This window comes from Schistocerca cancellata, chromosome 4, assembly GCF_023864275.1.
Source record: "Schistocerca cancellata isolate TAMUIC-IGC-003103 chromosome 4, iqSchCanc2.1, whole genome shotgun sequence".
Taxonomy (NCBI): domain Eukaryota; kingdom Metazoa; phylum Arthropoda; class Insecta; order Orthoptera; family Acrididae; genus Schistocerca; species Schistocerca cancellata.
Window position 1 is genome coordinate 403927463 of NC_064629.1, and position 24563 is coordinate 403952025.

At 36.8% G+C, this 24563-nt stretch overlaps 1 protein-coding gene across 2 annotated transcripts in view; it reads right to left on the reverse strand.

The window, feature by feature from the left end:
• The window catches only part of LOC126183856 (fibrillin-1-like), a 640172-nt gene that overhangs the window by 289016 nt on the left and 326593 nt on the right, over window positions 1–24563 (reverse strand). The window contains exons 12-13 of one of the 2 annotated variants that reach the window (XM_049926146.1): window positions 16336–16479; window positions 2638–2827 (exon numbers count right to left, since the gene is read on the reverse strand). The exons of the other annotated variant lie outside the window; for it this stretch is intronic. Of the exons in view, the coding sequence (XP_049782103.1) occupies window positions 2638–2827; window positions 16336–16479 (334 nt within the window). The remainder of the gene's footprint in view (window positions 1–2637; window positions 2828–16335; window positions 16480–24563) is intronic. 2 annotated transcript variants of the gene reach the window in all.

The window sequence follows — 24563 nt, forward strand, 5'->3', positions numbered from 1 at the left end:
TCACCTGTCTGGTTTGACAGTAGAATATAGCAGAAAAACAATGAAGTTTTAAATTCCACATTTAAGAAATTGTTCATGCAGTAGAATCATACAGACATAGTGTTGCTTGACCATAGCACAGAGTCAAATATGAATGACATGAGAATAAGCATCTCTGGCATAGAGAGACAACTGAAAGAGTTGGAGACAAATAAATCAGCAGGTCTGGATGGAATCCCTATTCAGTTTTACAAAAAGTACTCTACATCATTGGCCCCTTACTTAGTTTGCATTTATCATGAATCTCTCGACCAGCACTATGTATCAAGTGACTGGAAAGAAGCACAGGTGATTCCTGTGTATAAGACAGGTAACAGAACAGACCCACAAAATTACAAACCAATATCCTTAATATCAGTTTGCTGCAGAATTCTAAAGCACATTCTGAGTTCAAATTTAATAAATTTCCTTGAGACTGAAAAATTCATGTCTACAAATCAGTACAGCTTTAGAAAGCATCGCTCACGTGAAATTCAGCTTGCTCTTTTTTCATATGACATACTGTGAACTATGGATGAATGGCAACAAGCAATTTCCACATTTCTACATTTCCGAAAAGCATTCGATTCAGAACCCCACTGCAAACTGTTACCAAAGGTACATGTATATGGAATAGGCTCCCAGATATGTGACTGGCTCAAAGACTTCTTAAGTAATAGAGCTCAGTATGTTGTTCTCAATGGTGAGTGTTTATTGGAGACAGGGGTAACATCAGGAGTGCCCCAGGGAGGTGGGCATAAACAGGGTGGACAGTAATCTGTGGATGTTTACTGATGATGCCCTAATGTATCTGAAGGTTAAAGATAAGTACCTGTATGTTGATACAAGATGACTGCCCTAGACTAAATTTCTAGTTGGTGTGATGAATGGCAGCTCACTCTTGCTGTATAAAAATATAAGTTAATGTGGTTGAGTAGGAAAAACAAACCTGTAATGTTCGGATACAGCATTACTAGTATCCTGCATGACAGTCATGTATTTTAAATATGTGGGCGTAGCATTGCGAAGCGATATGAAAAGGAAAGAGCATGTGAGGATTGTGGTAGGGAAGGCAAATGGTCGACTTTGGTTTATTGGGAAATTTTAGGAAAGCATAGTTCAGTTGTAAAGGAGACTGCATTAAGGACACTGGTATGACCTATTCTTGAGAACTGTTTGAGTGTTTGGGATTTTCACCATGTCGGATTGAAAGAAGACATCAAACTAATGTTACCAGTAGGTTTGATCAGCATGTAAGTGTTACAGATAAGCTTCAGGAGCTCAAATGGGAACCCATGGAGGGAAGAAGACACTCATTTCAAAGAACACTACTAAGAAAGTTTACAGAATCGGCATTTGAAGCTGACTGCTGAGCAATCTTACTGCCACCAACATAAATTTTGCATAGCGACCATGACAATAAGATATGAGAAATCCCGGTTCATATGGAGGCATGTAGATAGTGTTTTTTCCTTGCTCTATCTGTGAGTAGAACAGGAAAGGAAACGACAAGTTGTGGTACAAGGTACCCCCCACCATGCACTGTGTAGTGGCATGTATGTAGATGCAGATGTAGATGTAGAGATATTGCTCCTCATATCAGAGATCATAGGATTCAGTAGTAAAAAGAATTTCTTTGCTGTAAATAAAGTAAATTACAAAGATGGTATATCATTAGAGATGCAGCACAATCTCAAACTAGAAAAGGTTGTGGCAGGCAATTAACGATTGCTTTTGAAAGGGAACATGCTGGCACTTGCATGGAGTGTGTAAGGAGTGATGCGAGATACACCAAATGAAAGACATTATTTCAAGAAAATGTGCTGCATTAAAACTGATAGCACAGTTTCTTTTGCATAGCGACTGATTAATGTTTTACATGATGACTAGTTTAATGATAAGAAAGTCACACCAAGATTATCTGAAATATGTAATAGAGTTCTATGCAATGAGTTTGAGGTGAACTAAAGACGATTTAAGCCAAAAATCTGTTGGAATTTGGACTCTTCACTCTTGTGTCTCAATCAAAAACTAATGTGTGAGATCAGCTCACTTGCTTGGTGCCCTGACCTACTATTTCTCCTTTAACATCAAGAAAAATAGCAATGGCTAAAGCATTCAGTCTCTGGAGATTGTGTTATGAGAGGTTACATAAGACAACAAACAAATTTTAGTGTAGCTAAATGAGATTGAAAAATTAAGTGGTAATTATTTGAGATCAAGCAGAAATTTGGACAGTCAATACTTATATGCCATTAGTAATTAAATATTCCTTATCAAATAAAAACAAAAGAATTTTTGTAGAAAAAGTATGAGAATGAATAGTTTCTGAGGAATTGAAATCAGCGGCTAAAAGGAACCATAAACTTTTATTGTCAAGGACCTATAACTATTCTTATGAATTAAGTAATCATTAAGTTCTATTCTTCCTAACAAATGTCAAATTAAGCTTAAGAGAGACTTATATACACAATAATGAGAATATATTTTAATCACTAATAGTGCTTACTAATTTTAAGGAAAACTTTTTCCATATTTTTCTCAGTATATTGGCATTATAAACTACATAGGGTAACTTTCATATAAAAATAAAAAAATCATGTATTAAAGGGTTTGTACCTCTCTGCTGGTTTGTTACAGTTATCAAGTCCTTCTTGGCACTCATCAATGTCAACACAGTTCTGAGGGTTTTCTGCATCAGTTCTGTAGCCTTCAGTACAGGAAGGATTGCACCAGAATCCTCCTAGTGTGTTTACACATCGTTCTCCGGGGCTGCATGTATGTTTACCCATGACACATTCATCAATATCTGCCAACAATTGAGTATTTTTATATTTTTCATTGTTAAATAAATAATTCTCTTCCTAAGTAACTGCTTGAAACAATTGTACTTGTCAGCTAACTGGTATACATGCATGAGCTTTTGAGACAGAGAGCATTGGAGAAGAGCACCCTTGTGACATAAATGTGAATGGGAAAGTAGACATATCATGAAAATTAGATATTGCCAGTCCTTGTACTGGCCATCAGAATAGACATTCCCAGAAGCATTAGTTTGAAATTTCCTGGCAGATGAAAACTGTGTGCTGGGCTCTGCTTCGAACCTTCAAACTTTGCCTTTCACATAAACACTGTCTATAATCCTCATGCCAAGAATGTATTGCCAAAAAATACTAGAGGCAGAGGAGTAAACTTCATGCCAAAGGTGAACTGAACACCTTTAGAATAGTTTTAGCAACAGCAGCAAAGCTTCTGACTTATTGGAAAGAAATTCAATTCCACTCGTCTATCTGAATGTGGGAGCTAACATCTGATATAACTAGCAACAATTAATTCAGTATACCACAAGTTTCTCAAGTGAGAATTTAAAAAAAAATCTTCCTGAAAAGCAATTTTACTTAACAAACAAGTGCAAAATGTATTAGTGGAACATTCTTCATATTATTCCATGAACTAATTTAGCGTATCTTTTACACAACACTGAAACTAATTCAGGTTGCTGAAGTAACTAATATATCATCAGGTAGGACCAATATAGGTAATTTCACCTTTTGAACATTGAAATGTAATTTTCAATAACATCATGTCAAATAAGTCATTGATATTACATCCATCCATCACTAGGAACATATATAATCAATTTCCTTGGTTACAGTAGAACCGTTCAGTTATGAACAATAAAATAATGAAAGATACTGCAAAAATACTGTTTTTGTAATGTCTGAAACCTGTAACAACTCTGATTAAGATGTTATCCACTTACTATGCAACTGCTAATCATAACAGCATCTAATTACTGAAACTCACAAAATGAAATCTTATTGACAATATGAACAAAGTGGTTATTTGGACTACAGTAATACTTATTCAAATTCTGCTCACACAAAAAATAATTTATGCATATTTGAAACCAGAAACATGTTAGGAAGATTTGGTATGGAGTAGTTTCTGTGTAATTAACAAAACTGTAGTTTTTCAGGCTTTTCTGATGAATCTGTTGCAAACACACTTCTCAGTTTTTCTGCTGGATTGTATTGTGTAAATCCCATAACATTCCAATGATACATCTGCTTGATATCTTCAGGTGATGTTAGTTTCTGCTTTCACTGCTGGAAGAAGCAACTGACGATAATCGCGTGGTGGCATCAATATTTATCTAGCCAGGAGCAGGCAATATGCATGCACAGAAAATACTCACTGTTGGAGGAGAGTAACACTCCTAGTGCCTCCTGCTGGGAGCCACAGGAAGGCCTCTTTTGCATGCACTGTGGTCAACAACTGTGCTGCCAGACACTCCTATGGTTAAAAGCTGAATTAAATCTTAGCAGCGCATTGCGTCGAGTCATGAATTGGAAGTTCTTGTTTTCCCTGTTTCGATTTAATGGCAACCAGTGCTGGATATTAGGCAGTGCTAAAGTGAAAACCTGCATCCCTGTTGATAAGACTATCCACTGTATGGATGTGTATGGCCTCCTTAACAACAAAGTCCCAGAAATATGATACTGGGGATAAAATTCCAGTCTTTTCATAAAACATGCAATGCCCCATGTCCAGACAATGTTCCGCCACTGCCGATTTATCATGCCGCCCCAGACGTGTATGACAATGGTGTTTGATACAAAGTTTGTGGACAGTTTGGAATGTCTGCCCAATATAAGATTTTCCATATTGGCATGGGATCTTATACATGCTACATTTCCTAAGGCCAAGTTCATCTTTGACTAAGGACAATAAATTCCTCAGTTTTGTTGCTGGCTGAAAAACACACTTAATGTCATGCCTTTTGAGGATTCTTTCTATTCTTGAATACATGCCACCAATACAGGGCAACAATACATTTGCAATGGTGCCTTCACATTTTCTTTTACATCCTTGCTTTTAATTTGCTTAGAATGGAATGCTTGGCATATCAGAGTAGTCATTCTGTTGGAATACCATTCTTAGCTGTTGTAGCTCACCAGGCACACCATCAGCATATCTGACCACATGTGCTCTATGCACCAAAGAGTGTACGACACTACTGCGTTGTCCAGGGTGATGACAGCTTGTGGCCTACAAGTGTGACCACCATATACAAAATTCAGAGGACTTCATTGGATGCCTGAAGACACTTAAGCTACAACCATCAAATCTTTTTGTTGGCTTTGAAGCTGTATCTTTATTTACAAAAGTACCTCTGCAGGACTCATTAGAGTTTATCAGCAGCCAGTTTGAGAAAGACGTTGTGGAACTGTCTAAACATGTGCTTACATCAACTTATTTCTTATTCAGTGACCAGTATTTTGAGCAAGTGGATGGTGTCACCATGGGAAGAGCTCTGTCTCCCACAGCAGCCAACTATGTTTTGGAAGACTTTGAGGGAAAAGCATTGCAGTCGGCAAGTCTCAACTTTCCTGCTTCTAGCAGTTTGTACATGATACATTTGTGATATGGTCCCATGGAATAGACACATAACCTGTGTTTCTCTGGCATTTTAACTCGCTCCATCTGAATATATAGTTCACAAAGGAAGTGGAAAAATACAACATTTTATCATTCCTGGATCTTATGATCAGAAGAAAAGTTAATGGTACACTGGGACATGGTGTCCACTGCAAACCAGCCCACAGGCCAAAAGTTGTCATCTTTTGGCTGGCTTTGAAGCTGTATCTTTATTTACAAAAGTACCTCTGCAGGACTCATTAGAGTTTATCAGCAGCCAGTTTGAGAAAGATGTTGTGGAACTGCCTAACGCGGACACTCTTTGGTACATAGAGCACATGTAGTCTCAGATGCAGATAGTCTACCTGGTAAGCTGCAACACCTAATTACAGTATTCCAGCAGAATGGCTATTCCAATAGACAGATACGCCATGCATTTTGTTCTAAGTGAATTCAAAATAGGGATGTAGATGAAGGTGCAGAGGCACCCACTGGAATGCCGTTCTTGCCCTTTGTTGGCAACATGTCTTCAAGAATAGAAATAACCTTCAAAAGGCATGACATTAAGTGTGTTTTTTGACCACCAGCAAAATGAAGGAATTTACTGTGCTCAGTCAAAGATGACCTTGGGCTTCGGAAATGTGACATGTATCAGACCCCATGCCAAAGTGGAAAATCTTATATTGGGCAGACATGTTGAAGCACACAAGAATGTCAAGTTGAACACAATTGTTACATACACCTGGAACAACCTGATAAATCAACAGTGGTGGAGCATTGCCTGGACACAGGGCATTGCATATTTTATGAAAAGATACAAATTTTATCCCCAGCATCATCTTCCTGGGAATGTTTTGTTAAGGGGCCCATTCATATCTGCACACCAGACAATCTTATCAACAGGGCTGCGTGTTTTCAATTACGCACCACCTGAATTCCATCACTGGCTGCCATTAAATCAAAACAGAAATCAAGGACTTCTGAACCATCTCTTGACGCAATGCACTGCTGAGGTTTAATTCAGCTTTTAATCTGTGGAGTGTCCAGCAGCAAAGTTATTTAACACAGCGCATGCACAGATGGCTTTTCTCCAGCTCCCAATAGGGGGCACTATGAGTGCTGCTTTCCTTGAACTGTGGGCATCCTCACACACATGCATATTGCCTACTCCTGGTCTGATAAATTTCAGTGCCGCCGTGCACTTATCATCGGTCGAGTCTTGCAGCAGTGACAGCAGCAACTACCATTACCTGAAGATGCTGAACAGTTGCATCGATGAAATACTGTGCGGTTTACACAGTTTGAACTGGCAGCAAATTGAGAAGTGTATTTGCAACAAAAATGTAATCTGCATTGTTTGTTCAAAGTATTTCAATGATGTTTCCTAAAAACAGAAGAACTGTGGTTGAGTTTGTATCACATTTCATGAATTTCATTTGTAACTACCGGATGATATTATTTTTTGTAACTATAGATAATTTATGCAATTGTAATTGTAATTGGCAGTTTGCTGTATGTAACAAGGTACTGATTTTTATGAAAGGTATACAAAGAGTGTAAGTGGGGGAGTATGGGGAGGGTGGGGGGCTAGTCTGATGCAACATTTCAGTGAGGACTCTGTGACATAATAAATAGTACACCTGGAACAACAACAACTGTCTTTAGGCAATTATTGAGAATCATGCATTTCTCCGGCCTGTTTTCACTTAACAAATTTCCAGGAGACTGCACCTGCAATACAGCATCAACATCAAGAACAAGAATAGTTTATGACATTAATTATTAGTCTGATGATACTGAGTTAAACCCACCAAATTACAAGAAGAGGTTCCGTTAACATTACAAAAAGGTGATTAACATTCAGTTTATTTTCATTCTTTGACAACCTTTCTTTTATCCCCAGTGCTGTTTCCATTGGACCACAAAATTTAAGAATTATCATTAATGTAACTAGTTTTGTGATTTGTTAATTATTCTTTATATCCAGGCAATATGAATTCCTATTAGTATTATGTTACAGAGAATCAGATTACAGCAATGAAAATCCTGAATCATGAAATGTGGAAGAAAATCATATAAATGTCCAACTCTCGAAAACACAATTGTGGAAGACCTTCAACATATTCTATGTCAACCAAAATCAGACATCATTCTGCACACCTTCAATATTGACAAAAATCAGGTGTTGTAGTTCACTGCTTGCACTTATTTCTAAATTAATAGGAAACAAGAATTAAAGCTTTAAACAACTGTTTTCTACAATTATTCATGCTGATAATATTTTATGTAAATTAATTAATAATATCCTACACAGTTCTACAGTTTATGTCAGGTGAACTTATTTTTTATTATGTCCAGTTCAGGAAGTACTCATAAGCAATGGCATCATGTTATAGTGTGACTTTACCCAGGCAATCATGGAGTATTATAGTTGGTAATAAAGCCACAAATTAATCATATATTGTGATACATTATCTCTTCCTATTATATTTCATAGCTTTGGCAATTCATATTTTTTTGATGTTGATTAATATTCATGACTGGAAACCTTCAATTTTTCTGTCATGCTGTTTACTGTCTTTTATTTTAAAAATCTTTCAAAACCATCAGATTATTCAAACTTAAGAGAATGTAATTATAGCTCAATGTATTTACTGAGGTGAATCACAGTCTGTAAACTGTCAATATAAATCTATCTTTGATGCTTTTTACATTGCTGCAAGCTGTAGTAGAAAGTCAGCGTTGTGCTGTGGAAGAAAGTAGCTGAAATGTAACCTGTCTCCATAGCACCCATGTGGTATATATTGTTAATGTATCAAGAAATGTGGAAAAGTTATTTTGTGATTACTCAAAAGTGAAGAACAGAAAGGGAAGTTATTTTAATCTGGTGTTACATTTTCAAGAAGTAACATTTACTACCTGTTTATGTAATTTTGAGAGCACAGCTAATCAACATTATTGGTGACTTCATTTAAAGAAAAAGATTACCATATTGTCATTAAACATTTGCAAGACCCAGGTAATCTGTTGGCAAAATCATATACAATTAAATTATAGAACAACAGGTTGCCACAACAACAACAACAACAGTACCATCAGCAACTGAAGCATCAGACAAAAAGATGAGTATTGTTATAATTATGAAAAATCCATAATAAAAAGTGTTAACAAAAACTTATCTAGGTTCTTTGTCCTTTTTTTTAACAGTGTGGCCTTGCAGTACTGATGCTAAGTACAGGATTTAAGTTAACATCTTTCAGTTTCAGTATACTGTATAAAAACGTCAACAAGCATGACAATAACAGAGAATATTAAGTGTGTGTGTGGGGGCAGGCGGTGGTGGGGAGAGGGATCAGCCAAATCAATACAATGTGAGTGTAAAATTATATGATTCAGAAATAGACAAGAAGCCAGAACAGGAGGACATATTCTCAGTACTTTTGGCAACAATGGGAGAGATGCAATCATTAATGAAAACAAACAGCGATAAGGACAACTTTATATTAGAAAGTGTAGAATCTGCTATAAAAGCAAACAGTGGATCATGAAGTGGAATGGAAATCAACAGTGATAAAGTCAATTCCAAATTAGAAAATATGGTCTCAAGAACAGGAGGGCTAGAAAAACTCATGAAAACTAACAGTGAACAGGTTAACTCCAAGTTAGAAAAAACAATAAATTCCAGTTACAACTGTTTGAGAGAAACAATTAGAAATAAAATGAAAGAAATAAAACCTGCATTAGGTAATATTCTAAAAGAAACTTCTGTTAAGGTCAAACCTGTGGTCAGAGAAGAACACACAATGGAAACAAACAGTAATATTCCTGTTGTAAATGAAACAGTGTAGAATCAACTTTACTGTTCGTGAACTTGCCCATTACAAAACTTAATCAAATTTCAGACAGTACAATTGTGTCAGACAATAGCAATCTTATTTTACAGGAAACAAGTGTGAACACTTTACCATCTGTGAACTTAGCTGCAATAAACTGTAACAAATCCTTAAAAAATGCTTACAAATTCTTTAGAAAAAGAAGTATTTTTAAGATCAGAGTTGAATTAAAGACAGAACTATAAACAGAAAACATTTAAAGAAAAATCAACATCTGTTGATGACCAGCTAACATGTAATCATTTCCATTGCATGTTATTGTGAAAATTATAGTTCTAAGAATGTTTTGACAAACTTAAAAGCAGGATTGTGGGAATGTGCATATGTTGGCAGTGTTACTAGTAAGAACAACTAATCAATACACCAGTACCAAAATCTGAAGCAAATGAAAACATGTTTCATAAAACATCTTTTGCTGTCATTCTGTCTCCTTATATTTTGTATAAGCAGTTATGTAGTAAGTAGACAATGTTATAAGCTCATATGTTGATGTCACAGTGGTGATACCAACTTTATTACAGTACAATAATTAACAAATTGAGAAAAGCCATGAATATTGTAGGTGGTTATTATGTATTCACTGTTCATACTAATGCCAGAGAATGAAATCTAAATTTGCTGCAGAGAAATTTGCCATGTGTGATGTTACTGGAACAATCCATATGGTGAGATAAAAATCTGGATACGCCACTATAAAAGTTGAACAGTGGGCTCTGGTATGGGGTGTCTGTAAATGGGAGCGCAACTTATAAGAGCTATGGCAACAGTGTTGATCATTTTGAAGTCCACCATCTTGGATTTTGGTTGTGTGTTTCATATGCGAAGGGGATCATGTGGCACATAGTTTTGAACTGCCTCTTTCTCAGCAATACACATATGAAATCTGTTTTAAAATATCTTCAATTGTGTAGGAGTTATGACCTGTTAAAGTTTAGGATACTTGTCAGAGTTGGCATTACAGTATATGCTCAATATGACCTCCATTGTGCTGGACACACAGCTGGCAGGTCCTGCTGCACATGTCACAGGATCTGTGGGTAAACAGGAGACACATGCCTCCTCAATACGCCAGCAAAGATGGGCTACATTATTGATTTTTAACTTATACACAATTGATTTCAAATATTCCCACAGATGAAAGTCAAGAGGTGCAAGATCAGGGGACCATGGTGGCCATTCAATAAGACCCCTCCTACATATCCAATGATTTCCAAACTGTTCATCCAAAAATTGTCTGACTTCAGTAGCAACCATCTTGTTGGAAGAAGGTTGAGAAATCACCCTGTGGATTCAACAGCACTGAAAGCACCCAATCATGCAGCATGTTAAGATATCTGTCCCCATTCGAGGCTCCATCAATAAACAACAGACACAAAATTTCCACACCAAACCATCACTTTTTCACCACCATACAGGGATCCAACCCCGAGGGGTTTGCAGCTGACCAGTAATGATGATTCTGTTTGTTTACTTCTTGTACATAAAAATTATCTTCATCAGTGAACAACACCTGTTGTTGAAGAGCCCATTCTACAAATTGCTTCCAATGATCAGGATCATCTGTGCAACTATAACTTGTACAGGTGCCACTGATGTGTGTGCAATACATGCTGGATTGAACGCTGACTGGACATTGCTGTTAACCACCACTTACTGCAATGTGGACCTTTCACAAATGATGCACCAATCACTGCAGCAGTCTGCTCATCAGTGGCTGTTCCTGGATGTCCATTGTGTGACTTGTCCACCACAGAACCTGTTGCCCGAAATTTATCCAATAACTTGGATACTGTCATATGCAAAATGTCATTACTTTCAGGGTGCTGGACACTGGAGTTAGCAGCAATCACTCTGGTACTATGTCCACTACTCATTAACCCAATCTCAATGTGTTTCTGCTGTGTAAATACCCCTGTGGATCATCCTAACAATGAACAGATTTGATCACTATGTAATTTCAAACTTTAACAGGTCACTACACAAATAAAGTTACCTTAAAACAGATTGCATATGTGGATACCTGAGAAAGAGTGAAAGAGTTATTCAAAATGATGCACCATATGACATTCTTAGGGTTTGTAACACACCACCCAAATCCAAGATAGTGGATTTCAAGATTGCCACTGCTGCCACCATAGCTCCTGTAAATTGCAGCCTCACCTGCAGACACTCCATACCAAACATTATTATGATTCCTCCCACCATTCAACTTGTGTAGGGGTGTATCCAGACACCCTGTATATGATTTATTCAAGTACTATATACTAATAACCTCATTTCAAAATCACGAACTTTTTCATTGTAATCAAAATACCTATGCCTTATTAGTACAATTAAATAAGGGAGTCAGACTGAAAATAAACTTAACTGTCAATATGAGAATAGTCAGCAATTATTTTTGCAATGCAGGGAAGAGTAATAACATGAAATAAAAATATATGGTTAATTTTTGCAGTCTATGTCAACTGTCAAGTTTTGATATTGTTGGAAGAATAAGTTTAGCAGAAGTTTGTCAGATCCAAGGGTGTATTGTGTGATGTTTGAAAACTGCAAGGTAATGTATTTCTTGAGTAAAAATATATGATGATGTCATGTGTAAAATAAGTAAATCACATGTATGGCATTATTCATTTAGGGTGTTATAAGGATGAAGATTATGGCACTATGGAGAAATTTGATGTTATGATGATTTAAGAAAAAGGTTGTTTGATACTAATGATAAGATGCTGTGTGTAGTTATGAAAGAGGACATGGTGAAATTAACGCTGCTGTAGCAGTTAAGTTTCTGAAGCACTTGTTGATGGTCGAACATATCTGTGGTATGTTCATCTCGATTAGAAACATTACGGAATTGACAAAGGAATGATCTGAATGAAGCAACTAAAGTGAAAACATGAAGTGATGATCACAAGAGTATAGCTTACTATAAAAAGTTGACAACAAAATATACATCTAGTAAACTGTCTGACTTAGTACTTACAAAATTGAGATTAAGTGAGAATATGAAACAGTTTCTTCCTGTGAGACCAACTTAAAATAATTTCTAGTTTAGAATTAAATATTCTGCAATTCTGTACAATATGTTCATTTGACATAGGTTAGACATTGAGACTAACTACTTACAATTTGAGACTTAGAGTGAGTAACTATCTTACTGAGAATCATTGCAGATTCTGCTTTACTGTTTTTTTGTTTTCTCCCCTCCCCCCCCCCCCCCCCCCCCCCTTCCCATGGAGCTCCTAACTTAGTTGTTAATAGTCAGCATGTAAAGGATTGGAGAAAGTTTTTTTGATTATGTCACATCCTCTTCTGATTATACCTCTTTGATTATACCACATCCTCTTCTGATAAAACTGTATGGTAATATGCATAAGACTGGGGAGGGACGTAGAATTTATAAAAAAGAGCTTGATGCCTTATTATACGATGCATGTCTTTTAGGCAATGAAATATCCATTTGCTTTGTCTTGAAATTAGATTTATGATTACTTGCTGTATTTATAACCTATGCATATACAACAAGTTTTTTATTATGCAGTGGTGTTTAATTTTAGTGCTTACTGGAATTCATACTTTACTTTATGCCTTTTCTCTTTTGTGATCAAACTTTCACATTTGTTATGTCATACCTTCAACAAAATGAATCTTAGAATAGATATATTTTCAGAGACTTATGTTTGACTGTACCTAGATGATGAAACTGGTATACAGACCATGACAAAGATAGCCAAAGTCATGATACAAGTAAGGAATATGTAGAATGGAACTGAGACCCAATGTGGAGTAAGATGACTGTACTTTAAATTTACAGTGGACTAAAAAGAGTATTTGTGAGTGACGAAAACAATAATGTTTACTGAAAACAGTTGTAAAGGAAATGTTCTTGAAATCGATCTGAACTTAAGATCAGGGTGTGAAGTGATGTGTTGGGGAAAAGTAAGAAATAACTTTAAAATATTTTTGTAATAACTATGTAAATGTGTTACTATGTCATTATCCACACAGAAACAGTGAAATTCATAGAATTACACAATTTGATGCAGCTTTGTGCATGATATTTGTATGTGTGTGTGTGTGTGTGTGTAAAAGTGGCGGGGGGGGGTTTACAATGGGTCTTTGCTCAGGCAACCATAGAGAATTGTAGTTGATGATACAGCCACAAATCAATCATATATTATGATGCATCATCTATTCTCATTACACTGAAGCACTACAGAAACCGGTGTAGGCATGTGTATTCAAATACAGAGATATATAAACAGGCAGAATACAACACTGTGGTTGGCAATGCCTATGACAGACAACAGACAACAAGTGGCTGGCGCAGCCGTTAGAGTGGTTACTGCTGCTACAATAGCAGGTTATCGAGATGTAAGTGAGTTTGAATATGGTGTAATAGTCTGCACACGAGCAATGGGCCACAGTATCTCTGAGATAATGATGAATTGGGGATTGTCCCCTATGACCATTTCATGAGTGTGCCATGGATATCAAGAATCCGGTAAAACATCATATCTCTGACACTGCTGTGGCTGGGGAAAGATCCTGCAAGAACCGGACCAATGACGACTGAAGAGAATCGTTCAACGTAACAGAGGTGCAGCCCTTCCATAAATTGCTGCAGATTTCAATTCTGGGCAATCAACAAGTGCCAGCTTGCAAACCATTCAACAAAATATCATTGATATGGGCTTTCGGAGCCAAAGGAGCACTCATGTACCCCTGATGACTGCATGACACAAAGATTTACACCTTGCCTGGGCCCATTCAACACCAACATTGGACTGCTGATGACTGGAAAAATGTTGCCTGGTTTGATAAGTCTCATTTCAAATTGAAACGAGCGGATGGACATGTACAGTACGGAGACAACCTCATGAATCCAGGCTCCATGCCTGTCAGCAGGGGACTGTTCAAGCTGGTGGAGGCTCTGTAATGGTGTGGGGCATGTGCAGTTGGAGTGATATGGGGCCCCTGATACGTCTAGATATGACTCCTACAGGTTATATGTATGTAAGTGTCTTTTCTGATCACCTGCATCCATTTATGTCCATTGTGCATTCCAATGGACCTGAGCAATTCCAGCAGGACAATACGACACTTTGGTGATGCATATTGAGAATATTGATTAATATTCATGTCTGGAACCTAGAATTTTTGTGCTGTTATTTTAATACGTGGTACGTAGTTTTGAGAGCACAGATTATTAACATTAATAGTGACTTTGTTTAACCCTCAAGAAGGCATGCTGTTTTTTATAACAAGAGCGGGTGCATGGCATACTTTGTACAAATGTAAAGAATAACTGTCTTTATGTTACAAAAGTATACTTGAATGAGCAAAATCACAAGTTGATCTTAGTTTCATTAAACAACAAACTTACATCACAAGTTGATCTTAGTTTCATTAAACAACAAACTTACATTATATGAGCTAAGTCACCATTTCATTAAACAATAATAAAATAAAAATTCTTCATATCACTGTTGCCACATATAAGTGTTATCCCACAGTAATGACCCACTCAAATCACTGAACAATGCAGTTGCATCAGATCCCAGTCAACCACTTATTCAGTTGCTAATTGTCTCTTAGACAGCTGTCTCATCGTACAATTGTGCTGCTAGCTTAGAATCTGAGTCATTTTCTTGCACGGATCGTAAATTTTTTTCTCACCTAGCTCACTGTTTGTTTTATACTATTGCTGCCTCACTTGGACATACGACAGTAAAACTTATCAATGCATTGACAGAAGCAATAATGAAGGAATAGGTATGGGCTCACGATTGTAAACAGGTATGCCTCAGGTTAAGGAAGAAATTTAACATATTGTCATTAAATACTTATAAGACCCAGGTAACCTCATAGTGGGATACACCCCGATCAAATTACAGAACAATGAGCTAAAACAACAACAAAAACTGCAGCATCAAACAAAAAGGGGAGTATTGTTATAATTATGAAAATTCCACAAAACAGTGTTAACAAAAACTGCTCTAGGTTTCTTGTACTGCAACTAATTTAAACAGTTCTAAGTCTGGTAAACTTCCTCCAACAGAATTTCATATGGACTTTATTTTGATGGATTTTAACAATATTTTGATTACAAGCTGTATCGGTTCCCATTAGAAAGTGTAAATTGCTTTGTAGAAAAGGTCCAGACTGATTTCATATGAATGAAATACAAAGATTTAGATTACAAAATCAGGACATTTCTCACCACACAGATGAAGCATTGAGCACTGTGGAAAACAACATGTCACACTGAGAATTCCTGAGAACAATTCTTCTTCTGATCCCAAATACTGAGGAGCTGGGGTAGGTGGTTATGGTCGGTGAAGCAGAACAGCATGGGCATAGGAGTATGAACACATGTATGGCACTTGAAGATGCAAACTAAGGTACTGGCAGACTCATATGCTGGTGGGAGGAAGATGGCAAAAGCAAGATAAAAGAAGGTCATATGAAAGGAGGAAATATGACACAATGAGACAGAAATGGCAAGGGATGAACAGCATGTTAAGTTACAAATAAAGCAAACAGAAGGCAGAAATGTTAATCAAGATGGAACAGAGAACTAAGGGTAGGGATGGGACAGAAAAAATGTCAAGGGTGAAGACAGAACAGGAAACTAGAAAAAGGATTAAGTCAGGTGGAGAAAACGAACTGCTAGAGGTTGAATCCATAAGGATTATGAGAGCATATTTTATATGGAACCCATTTTGTTAATAATGCTTTGCTCATTTAAGCAGTTTAACAACTCCATTAAAAAATCATCTAATTGATTATACTAAAAGATAACTGCAAAATTTCTCGTTGCTGGAGCCCCATACTAGTGATTTTAGATATATTCAAACAAAACTGACACATTCTTCATTGTTCCAGGTATTTTTACAGAGCATGATTTCAAACTGCATCTACAGCTGGTATCTCTCTTATTGATGAGTAAGAGAATCAGTTAAAATTTGTGTAAATGATAAAAATATATCAGACTACTATTTACCTTCACACTGACGTGTATTTGCATTTATCTGATAACCATCTGGACAGGTGGGTGGTCTGCAGACAAAGCTTCCAGGTGTATTCACGCAAATGTCTCCAGTTTCCAATGAACAGTTATGTAAGTTACTAATACACTCATTTATATCTGCAAATCATAAATATTGTTACTGTTATTTTCAACTGAAGATCTTTAAATAATGTCTTACTGAGAAAGAAAATCAGCTCTTTAATTGACTCACATGATAAACTGAAGCATGATGGGGCTGGATATTGGAAAGAAAAAAATATATATTTAATTTTAATCCACTGTATATTATGGAATTACCTACATTTGTGCAAAACCAAAAATCCTTGTTTTTGAGATCTAGTTTACTGTCTCAAGATGGTCTCAATATCTATGAGGCCTTGACTGTTGAGAACTGAGGGAAAATATATCAAACACTTCTAGGGGAAAGAAGGAGATATCAACACAAAAATAATTCACAATTAAAACAGAGACTGATACACTGAGTTTTTAATGTTTAGGACAACTGATGACAATGAACAGATGGACAGCAAAAGAAATAGAAAGAGCAGTCAAAAGAGGCTGTAGTGCTTTTGGTAAATTAAATGGAGTTTGCAAAACTAAGCTTCCAATGTACAAACTTTACAGTTAGTTTTAATTACCAGTTTTTACTTATGGCAGAGAGATATGGACTTTTAATTCACCATTCAAAAATAAGTGTTTGACAGTGAGAAGTGCAGAGATGCATGTTGGTAGTGCTATGACAGGTGGGAAAAACAACTAAACCAGTGAATAGACAGAAGAAGAAAATGAAATCATGACCATAAGTAAAAATAAAATGGACTTGGTCAGGAGATGTAGCCAGGTGAATGGATGGTAGATGGATAATGAAAATAACAAAAGACCAAAGTGATGACATAATGAATGGTGGATATATGACATTATAAAACATACAGGAACAACATGGACTGTATAGAGGAAAGTTGGAAACAGTCTGTAAAGCTTGTAAGGGTGTTGTAGGGAAGGTTGTGCTGAGTAATAATTGTTAAAAAAGTAATACATTGTGGAATTTTTGTGTTAATTAAGACTGAAGTTAGCCAATAAGGGTATTCTGCATGCAAATTGAAGTGGCCCACTAGATACAATTAGTGTCAGTTGTTCTCATAGTGTAGATGATAGCACACAAGGCTGCTCAGCCTTTGGTTTGCATTCAGTCCTTACTACCATCTCACAACCAACTTTTGTATTACTTTCTTGTTTGGTTTTAGGAAACCATATGAAGAATGCCATCCCTAGCGTGCCTCTTGACTTTGCATGTGCAGTGACCTGACTGGATAACTGCAATCTAACTAACTTGGAAACAGTGAAACATACCAATTTTTTTCTTAACAGTTATTTCTCAGCACAATCTACCTTAAGTCACTCTTACAAGCTTTCCAGACTGTTTCTGACCACACTGTGCAGCTGAAGCTGGAATGTATGGAAAAGTATAGAGTAGGCCTTTGGTCTTTATTTAGTAGTGGAGATCAAACTGCTGTTGCTGTTGACAGTGATGATATCAAAATATTAAATCAAACAGAATTACACACATATAAATTCATTTCATTTATTCATCCAAAAATATCTGCGTACACAAGTGTGTACACGCAACACACACACACACACACACACACACACACACACACACAAAAACAAACACACACACACTCACACAGACTTACAAGAAGTACAGAAAATTTGATAGTAACATTGCAGTAAAGAAACAATTTATTTGATATATCTACAAAAGAACTTGAACTACTTGCATCAGGAGATTTTGCACTGGCCAGCTTCAAGTCTTTTGCATTTCACATTTTCTAAAAATTTGCTACTGAATAGAAGCAGTGATCTAATAAAACTATCCTTAGGGATTTACTGAAAAGAGAAAATAATGAAATAATGATTATCTTGTGTGGAAGACTATTGTAAATTTGTAACAAACAATTTGTAATGGAAGTTTTAAAAGCAGATAGTCTTACTGACTGGACATGAGACTTTTACTTTTGGCTCTGTATCATGCTCATGGGTATTACAAGGTTCTAGCATATTCATACAGTGGAGTGACATGATGGTGACTAGAAAAATTGGCTTGCAAGTATCTGTTGGTTGAGTATGTTACATTGCTCTTACAGTTCTTTTCTGAGTTAAGAAAATGACAGAACTATAGTCCTTTCAAAATAACTTCAGCATTGACACTTTGGCAGGAACACGCATGTGGCAGTGGAGGCAATTAGCATCCTTTCAGGCTGGAGCAACTGTGGTTATTATAACTGGTGGTGACCTGGCAAAGACCTACCACATCTACCCGATTGCATGGATGGTCCATCGGAGTTGATTTGTGGATTGGTGGATTGCAAGGAGCATGTTTATACATTGTTTTTCCTATGAGTTTACTAAAACATGAGAATAAGGCAGGTGCTCCATAGTTATGTACATCTGTTTTGTTTCCTTTTGTTATGAATAGGCACCAATTTGGCAGTTTTTAGACAGTCTGAAAATGTGCCTACCAGAAAAGATGACTTGACTGCATCTGTGCGATAAAATGTTTGTAATGTGTCGCTTTATTATGCTACTCTGGAATACTATCAATTCCTGATGACATTTTCTTAAAGTTGCAGCCAACAAATGATTTCATGTAGATTTACTTCAGAAAGATAGACTGGAGAGACACAAGAGTGTGATTTGTTTTTCTGTTTGTTTGTACTACCTCTTGAGGCATGGGCTATTAAACTGTTTGTGATATCTGCATAACAATGATGGAAAAGATATGCCATGTGTTAGGGGTCAGTAACTCTCATGTTGTCATGATTCAGATTGACATTTTAAGGGATATTTTACATTCTTCCTTCTTTATTACATTCAAAGCTGTGTGGCTTTTACTTGTTGAATCTGATATACACTTATCAGTGGCCCTTTTCCTATTTTACTTGGTGTATAGCTTTCCTGTAGGCATGAATCTGAATCTAACTGTTCAGATAAGGGGGCATTTTACTGTATTTTATTGCATTTGAAAAATTCTTTTTTCCCCAACTGTCAGAATTTTGATATGTTTTGTTGAGCATCCCTTTACTCTTGGACTTTTGCCTCTTATTACTTGTGTTTTAAGTGAGAAGAACTGCAAAATAATAGTTGAAAGTACTAGAGAATGTCTCAAAATTTTTATTAGTGTCTAATATTTCTGGAACTTCTTCTCACCTCTCTTTTGACAATAGGGAATAGAATATTTTCATGTCATGTTACCGAATCTTCTTACTGTTACAGTTCTTTAAACATTCTGAATGGCCACCAAGTAGCATGGAAGGAAAACAAATTAGGTTTCACAATCACTAAGACTCGAGCTTTGAAAGACTTGCACTCAAATAAGCTAAAAGACATACATATAACACTTTTTACAGAATTTATGGATTCGTTAGGGAAAGTGGCACCAAATGACTATTCAAGTTGGTGTGTAGAACCTATGAGACTGGAGACATACCATCAGATTTTTGAAAACAAACCAACCACACAATTCCAAAGAAAGCAAGGGCAGATAACTGACAGAATTATCATGCAATGAACACCCAGTCCCCAAGTGAAGAAAATTTCTGACCCAACCAGCAATTGAACCTGGAACCCCATGATTTAGAGGCACTCATCGTTAATTGCAGACTTGGATTTAGGAAAGATAAAGGTAACTGAGAGGTAGTTCTGACATTGTGCTTGATAATGGAAGCATGATTTAAGAAAAAGCATTAGACAATGCAAAATGGTGCAAAAGTCTGAATTTCTCAGAAAAATAGTTATAAGCTGTAGAAAAGTCTGTTAGTATACAATACATATATGAACCCAGAAGGAGAAGTAAGACTGGAAGACCAAGAATAAAGCACTTGGATTACAAAGGGTGTAAGACAAGGATGTAGCCTTTCTCCCCTAAAGTTCATTCTGTACTTCAAAAAAGCAATGGCAGAATAAAACATATGTTCTGGGGTGGGATTAAAGTTCGAGATGGAATGATATCAACGATAAAATTCGCTCATGACATTGCTATCCTCAGTGAAAGTGAAGAAGAATTTCAGGGCACACTGAATGGAATAAAAAGTCTAACAATCAGAGAGTATGGATTAACACTAATCTGAAGAAAAATAAAAGAAATGAGGAATGGCAGAAATAAGCTTACTGATGAAGTTGACATCAAAGTTCATGACCCCGAAGTATCCAAAGTTAAGGAATTCCAAGTTTTTCCGTGTTCAGAGGTTGGTGATTCCACACCTTTATATTCAATTAATGAAAAGCCACTCCAATTTGTAATACAACCTGTAGTAAGTCCACAACCAGTTTCAGACTTCACATCAGGCCATTTTTAAGAGGATCTCAAAACTATGCTGTAGGGAATGAATGTCTTTTGACATTGATTCTCTAGAGCAAAATTTTCAGATGCACTTGAAAATGGCCTGATGTAAAGGCCAAAAATGGTTGTGGACATAATAACATTTTTATTAGCAACTGAATTGGCTTTTCATTAATTAAGGAAATCTGCTAACTACAAAGCAAAATACAGGAATTCTGCTAACTACAAAGCAAAATAATGTATGACAGATGAAGCAAGCAGGGCATAAAAAGCAAACTAGCAGAGGAAAAGAGGGCATTCTTGGCAAAGGATGTCTGCTAGTATCAAACATTGCCATTAATCTGAGGGAGAAATTTTTTTGTATGTATGTCAGGGGCATAGCATTATGTAGAAGTGAAGCATGGACTGTGCTGGAAACAGAGAAGAGAACTCAAGCATTTTATATGTGGTGCTATATTCCTGACCAAGAGAAGTCTACTAGCATCAAACAGAGGAAGCAATTTCTCAGAATATAAGTTTGGAGCACAGCATTCTATGGTAATGAAACATGTACTGTGGTGACACCAATACAGAACACAATTGAAGCATTTGAGAAGTGGTGCTACAGACAATTTTTGAAAATTAAGTGGACTGATAAGGTAAGGAATGAGGAGGTTCTCTGCAGAATCAGTGAGGAAAACATGGACAAAAGAAGGGTTCGATATAGGACATACGTTAAGACATCAAGGAATAACTACCATGGTACTAGAGGGAGCTGTAGAGTGTAAAAGCTGTAGAGAAAGACAGAGACTGGAATACATCCAACAAATAATTGAGGACATAGGTCACAACTGCTGCTCTAAGATGAAAAGGTTTGCACAGGAGAGGAAGTCATGGTGAGTTTCATCAAAACAGTCAGAAGACTCATGACTAATATATATATATATATATATATATATATATATATATATATATATATATATATATATAAAGAATGCTGAAAATTTGGTGGATTGACAAGATACCAAAGGAGAAGGTCCACAGAACTGAAGAGAATAGAAATATGTGGAGACCACTGACAAGAAGCAGGGAAAGATTGATACGACATGGATTAGACATCAGGAAGTAATGTCCATAGTACTAGATGGAGAAGTAGAGGGTAAAAACTGTAGGGAAAGATAGAGATTCAAATACATCCAACTAATCGAGAATGGATTTTCACTCTGCAGTGGAGTTTCACATCCAACTAATAACTGAGGGCACTGGGTGAACATTTTACACAAGAGAGGAAGTCATTGTGGGCCACATCAAACCAGCCAGCTGATTGATGGGCAAAAAAACTTATATTTATACAATTTGCAGTAAAACTTGTATTTACAAATGCCTGATTGAGGGCAGTAGCCATAGTTTTACTTATTCTTATTGTGGATGTTATTGTTTGTTTTAAGTTAAAAGTATCTGTGATGTTCAGCAATAGTTCTTTCGTTCTGCTGGTTCCAAGAAAAGCAATGTTGAAATCTCCACACAGCACTATTGATTTCCTGTCTAGATGAAATCCATTATGCATGAGTCAAAATTTCAATTAGGTGATCAATAGATACATTTGAATCACTGACTTCAACAAGTGTTAGCAAAAAGTTGCTTTTTGAATTGAGATGCTGAAAGTTATCTGTAGTGTTACAGTTCAAGCCTTGTTTGATTAAAATTACTTTTAAGATATTGTTGAAACTTAGTGAAGAAATATGCTGAAAGAGAAACATACATTGAGTACAATGTACAACATTATATTAGTGTTGCTTCTCTCTCTCTCTCTCTCTCTCTCTCTCTCTCTCTCTCTCTCTCTCTCTCTCTCCCCCCCCTCCTCCCTCTCTTCCTCCCTCCCTCCCTCTCTCTCTCTCTCTCTCTCTCTCTCTTTCTCTCTCCCCCCCCTCCATTTTTTTGGATGCACTAAAATCCTTACCACTTGTTCACTATCATTTCACTTTCAAATTTTAATTTTTCATTGTCAGGGATGCTAGACTCTGAGAAGCTCATCTGTAGAAACCAGCACGGTTTTAGGAAACAGCAGTCATGCGAGACACAGCTGGCTCTCTTTGTGCATGATATACAACAGGCTCTAGATACCGGCTCCCAGGTTGATGCCATATCCCTCGACTTTCGAAAGGCATTCGACTCAGTTCCACACTATCGCTTGCTCCAAAAAGTGTGCACTTATGGTCTATCTGATGACATATGCAGTTGGATAGGAAGTTTTTTAACAGACAGAGAGCAGTATGTTGTCCTGAATGGGAAGACTTCAACAGAAACAAGTGTAACATGAGTTGTGCCCCACGGCAGCATAATAGGTCTACAGCTTTTTATGATTTACTTAAGCAATCTGGATGATGGTATTGACAGCGGTATTAGAATGTTTGCTGGTGATGCTGTAGTATATAGGAAAGTAGTATCACATAAAAGTTGTGAACAAATCAATGAGGTTTTCCAGAAAACAAATGCTTGGTGTAACGACTGGCAGTTATCTCTCAATATTGGTAAATGTAACCTACTGTGTATAACAAAGCAAAAATCCCCATTAATGTACAAGTACAAAATAAATGCCCAGTATTTGGAAGTGGTAACTTCTGTCAAGTATCTGGGTGTGACTATTGGAAATGATCTCAAATGGAACAATGAGATTACACAACTAACAGATAAGGTGAACCCTAGATTGTGGTTTATTGGTAGAATCCTGAAGCAATGCAGTCCTTCAACAAAGGATATTGCTTACAATACTTTAGTTTGTCCAGTCTTACAGTATTGTTTGTCTGTATGGGACCCTTACTAGTTGAGTCTGATTCAAGTGATTGAGAAGGTCCAAAGAAGAGCGCCAAGATTTGTGACAGTTACATTTAGCCATCATAAGAGCATTACAAATCTCACAGAAAGTTTGAAGGAGGACACACTTGCAGATATATGACATGCTAAAAGGAAGGGGCTGCTCACTAAATTCCAAAATCCAATCTTCGCCGAGGACGTAGAGCATATATTATTACCACCAACTTTCATATTGCACAATGATAAGGGAAATCAGAGCTTGTACTGAGGCATTCAGACCGTCATTTTTTCCTTGCATGATCCGAGAGTGGAACAGAGGAGGAAGGGGGGGGGGGGGGGGGATATGACTTTGGCACAAATAGTGCCCTCTGCCACACACTGCTAGGTGGCCTGCGGAGTATATATGTAGATACGTAGATGTAGCAGAGAGCTACTGGAATCTCAGATTAAAGGGCACTGGGGATCAGCCGATGCTCACAAAGCCTTCACACATATCTGGACCGTGAAACTATACAACTATCAGAGAGAGAGAGAGAGAGAGAGAGAGAGAGAGAGAGAGAGAGAGAGAAACCGCAACTTTCAATGCCACTGATTCCACGGCACATTCCTCACAATGTTTCATAATGAAGCATCAATAACAGGTGACAACGGGTTCCCCATCGTAACTTCAATAGATGACAATGGGTTCCCCATCGTAACTCCATTTGTCTGTTCATGTACTGGTTATTGAATGAAAGTAAGCAGATGTCAGTGCAAGTTGAAACAGGTTCATTAATTCAACACCAAACCCAACCTCAATTAACTATAATGAATCAGGCAGAGGAATGCACATGAAGAGAGAGTCAACATCAAAAGTTACTAAAATAGCCCCTGGTATTTATCCAATCTTGTTGTCTTAGAGCTACTTTTGAGATTGTTACAGGTGTAGTTCACTGTGTCTGCTGAATTTATGTTGCAGTTTATTAGACTTGTCTGGTAAATAGTGTGCACATAAGACTTTTACAACTTTTTGTATTTGTATTGCTACACTCACATATCTTCATTTAATATAGTAATAACTTATTCT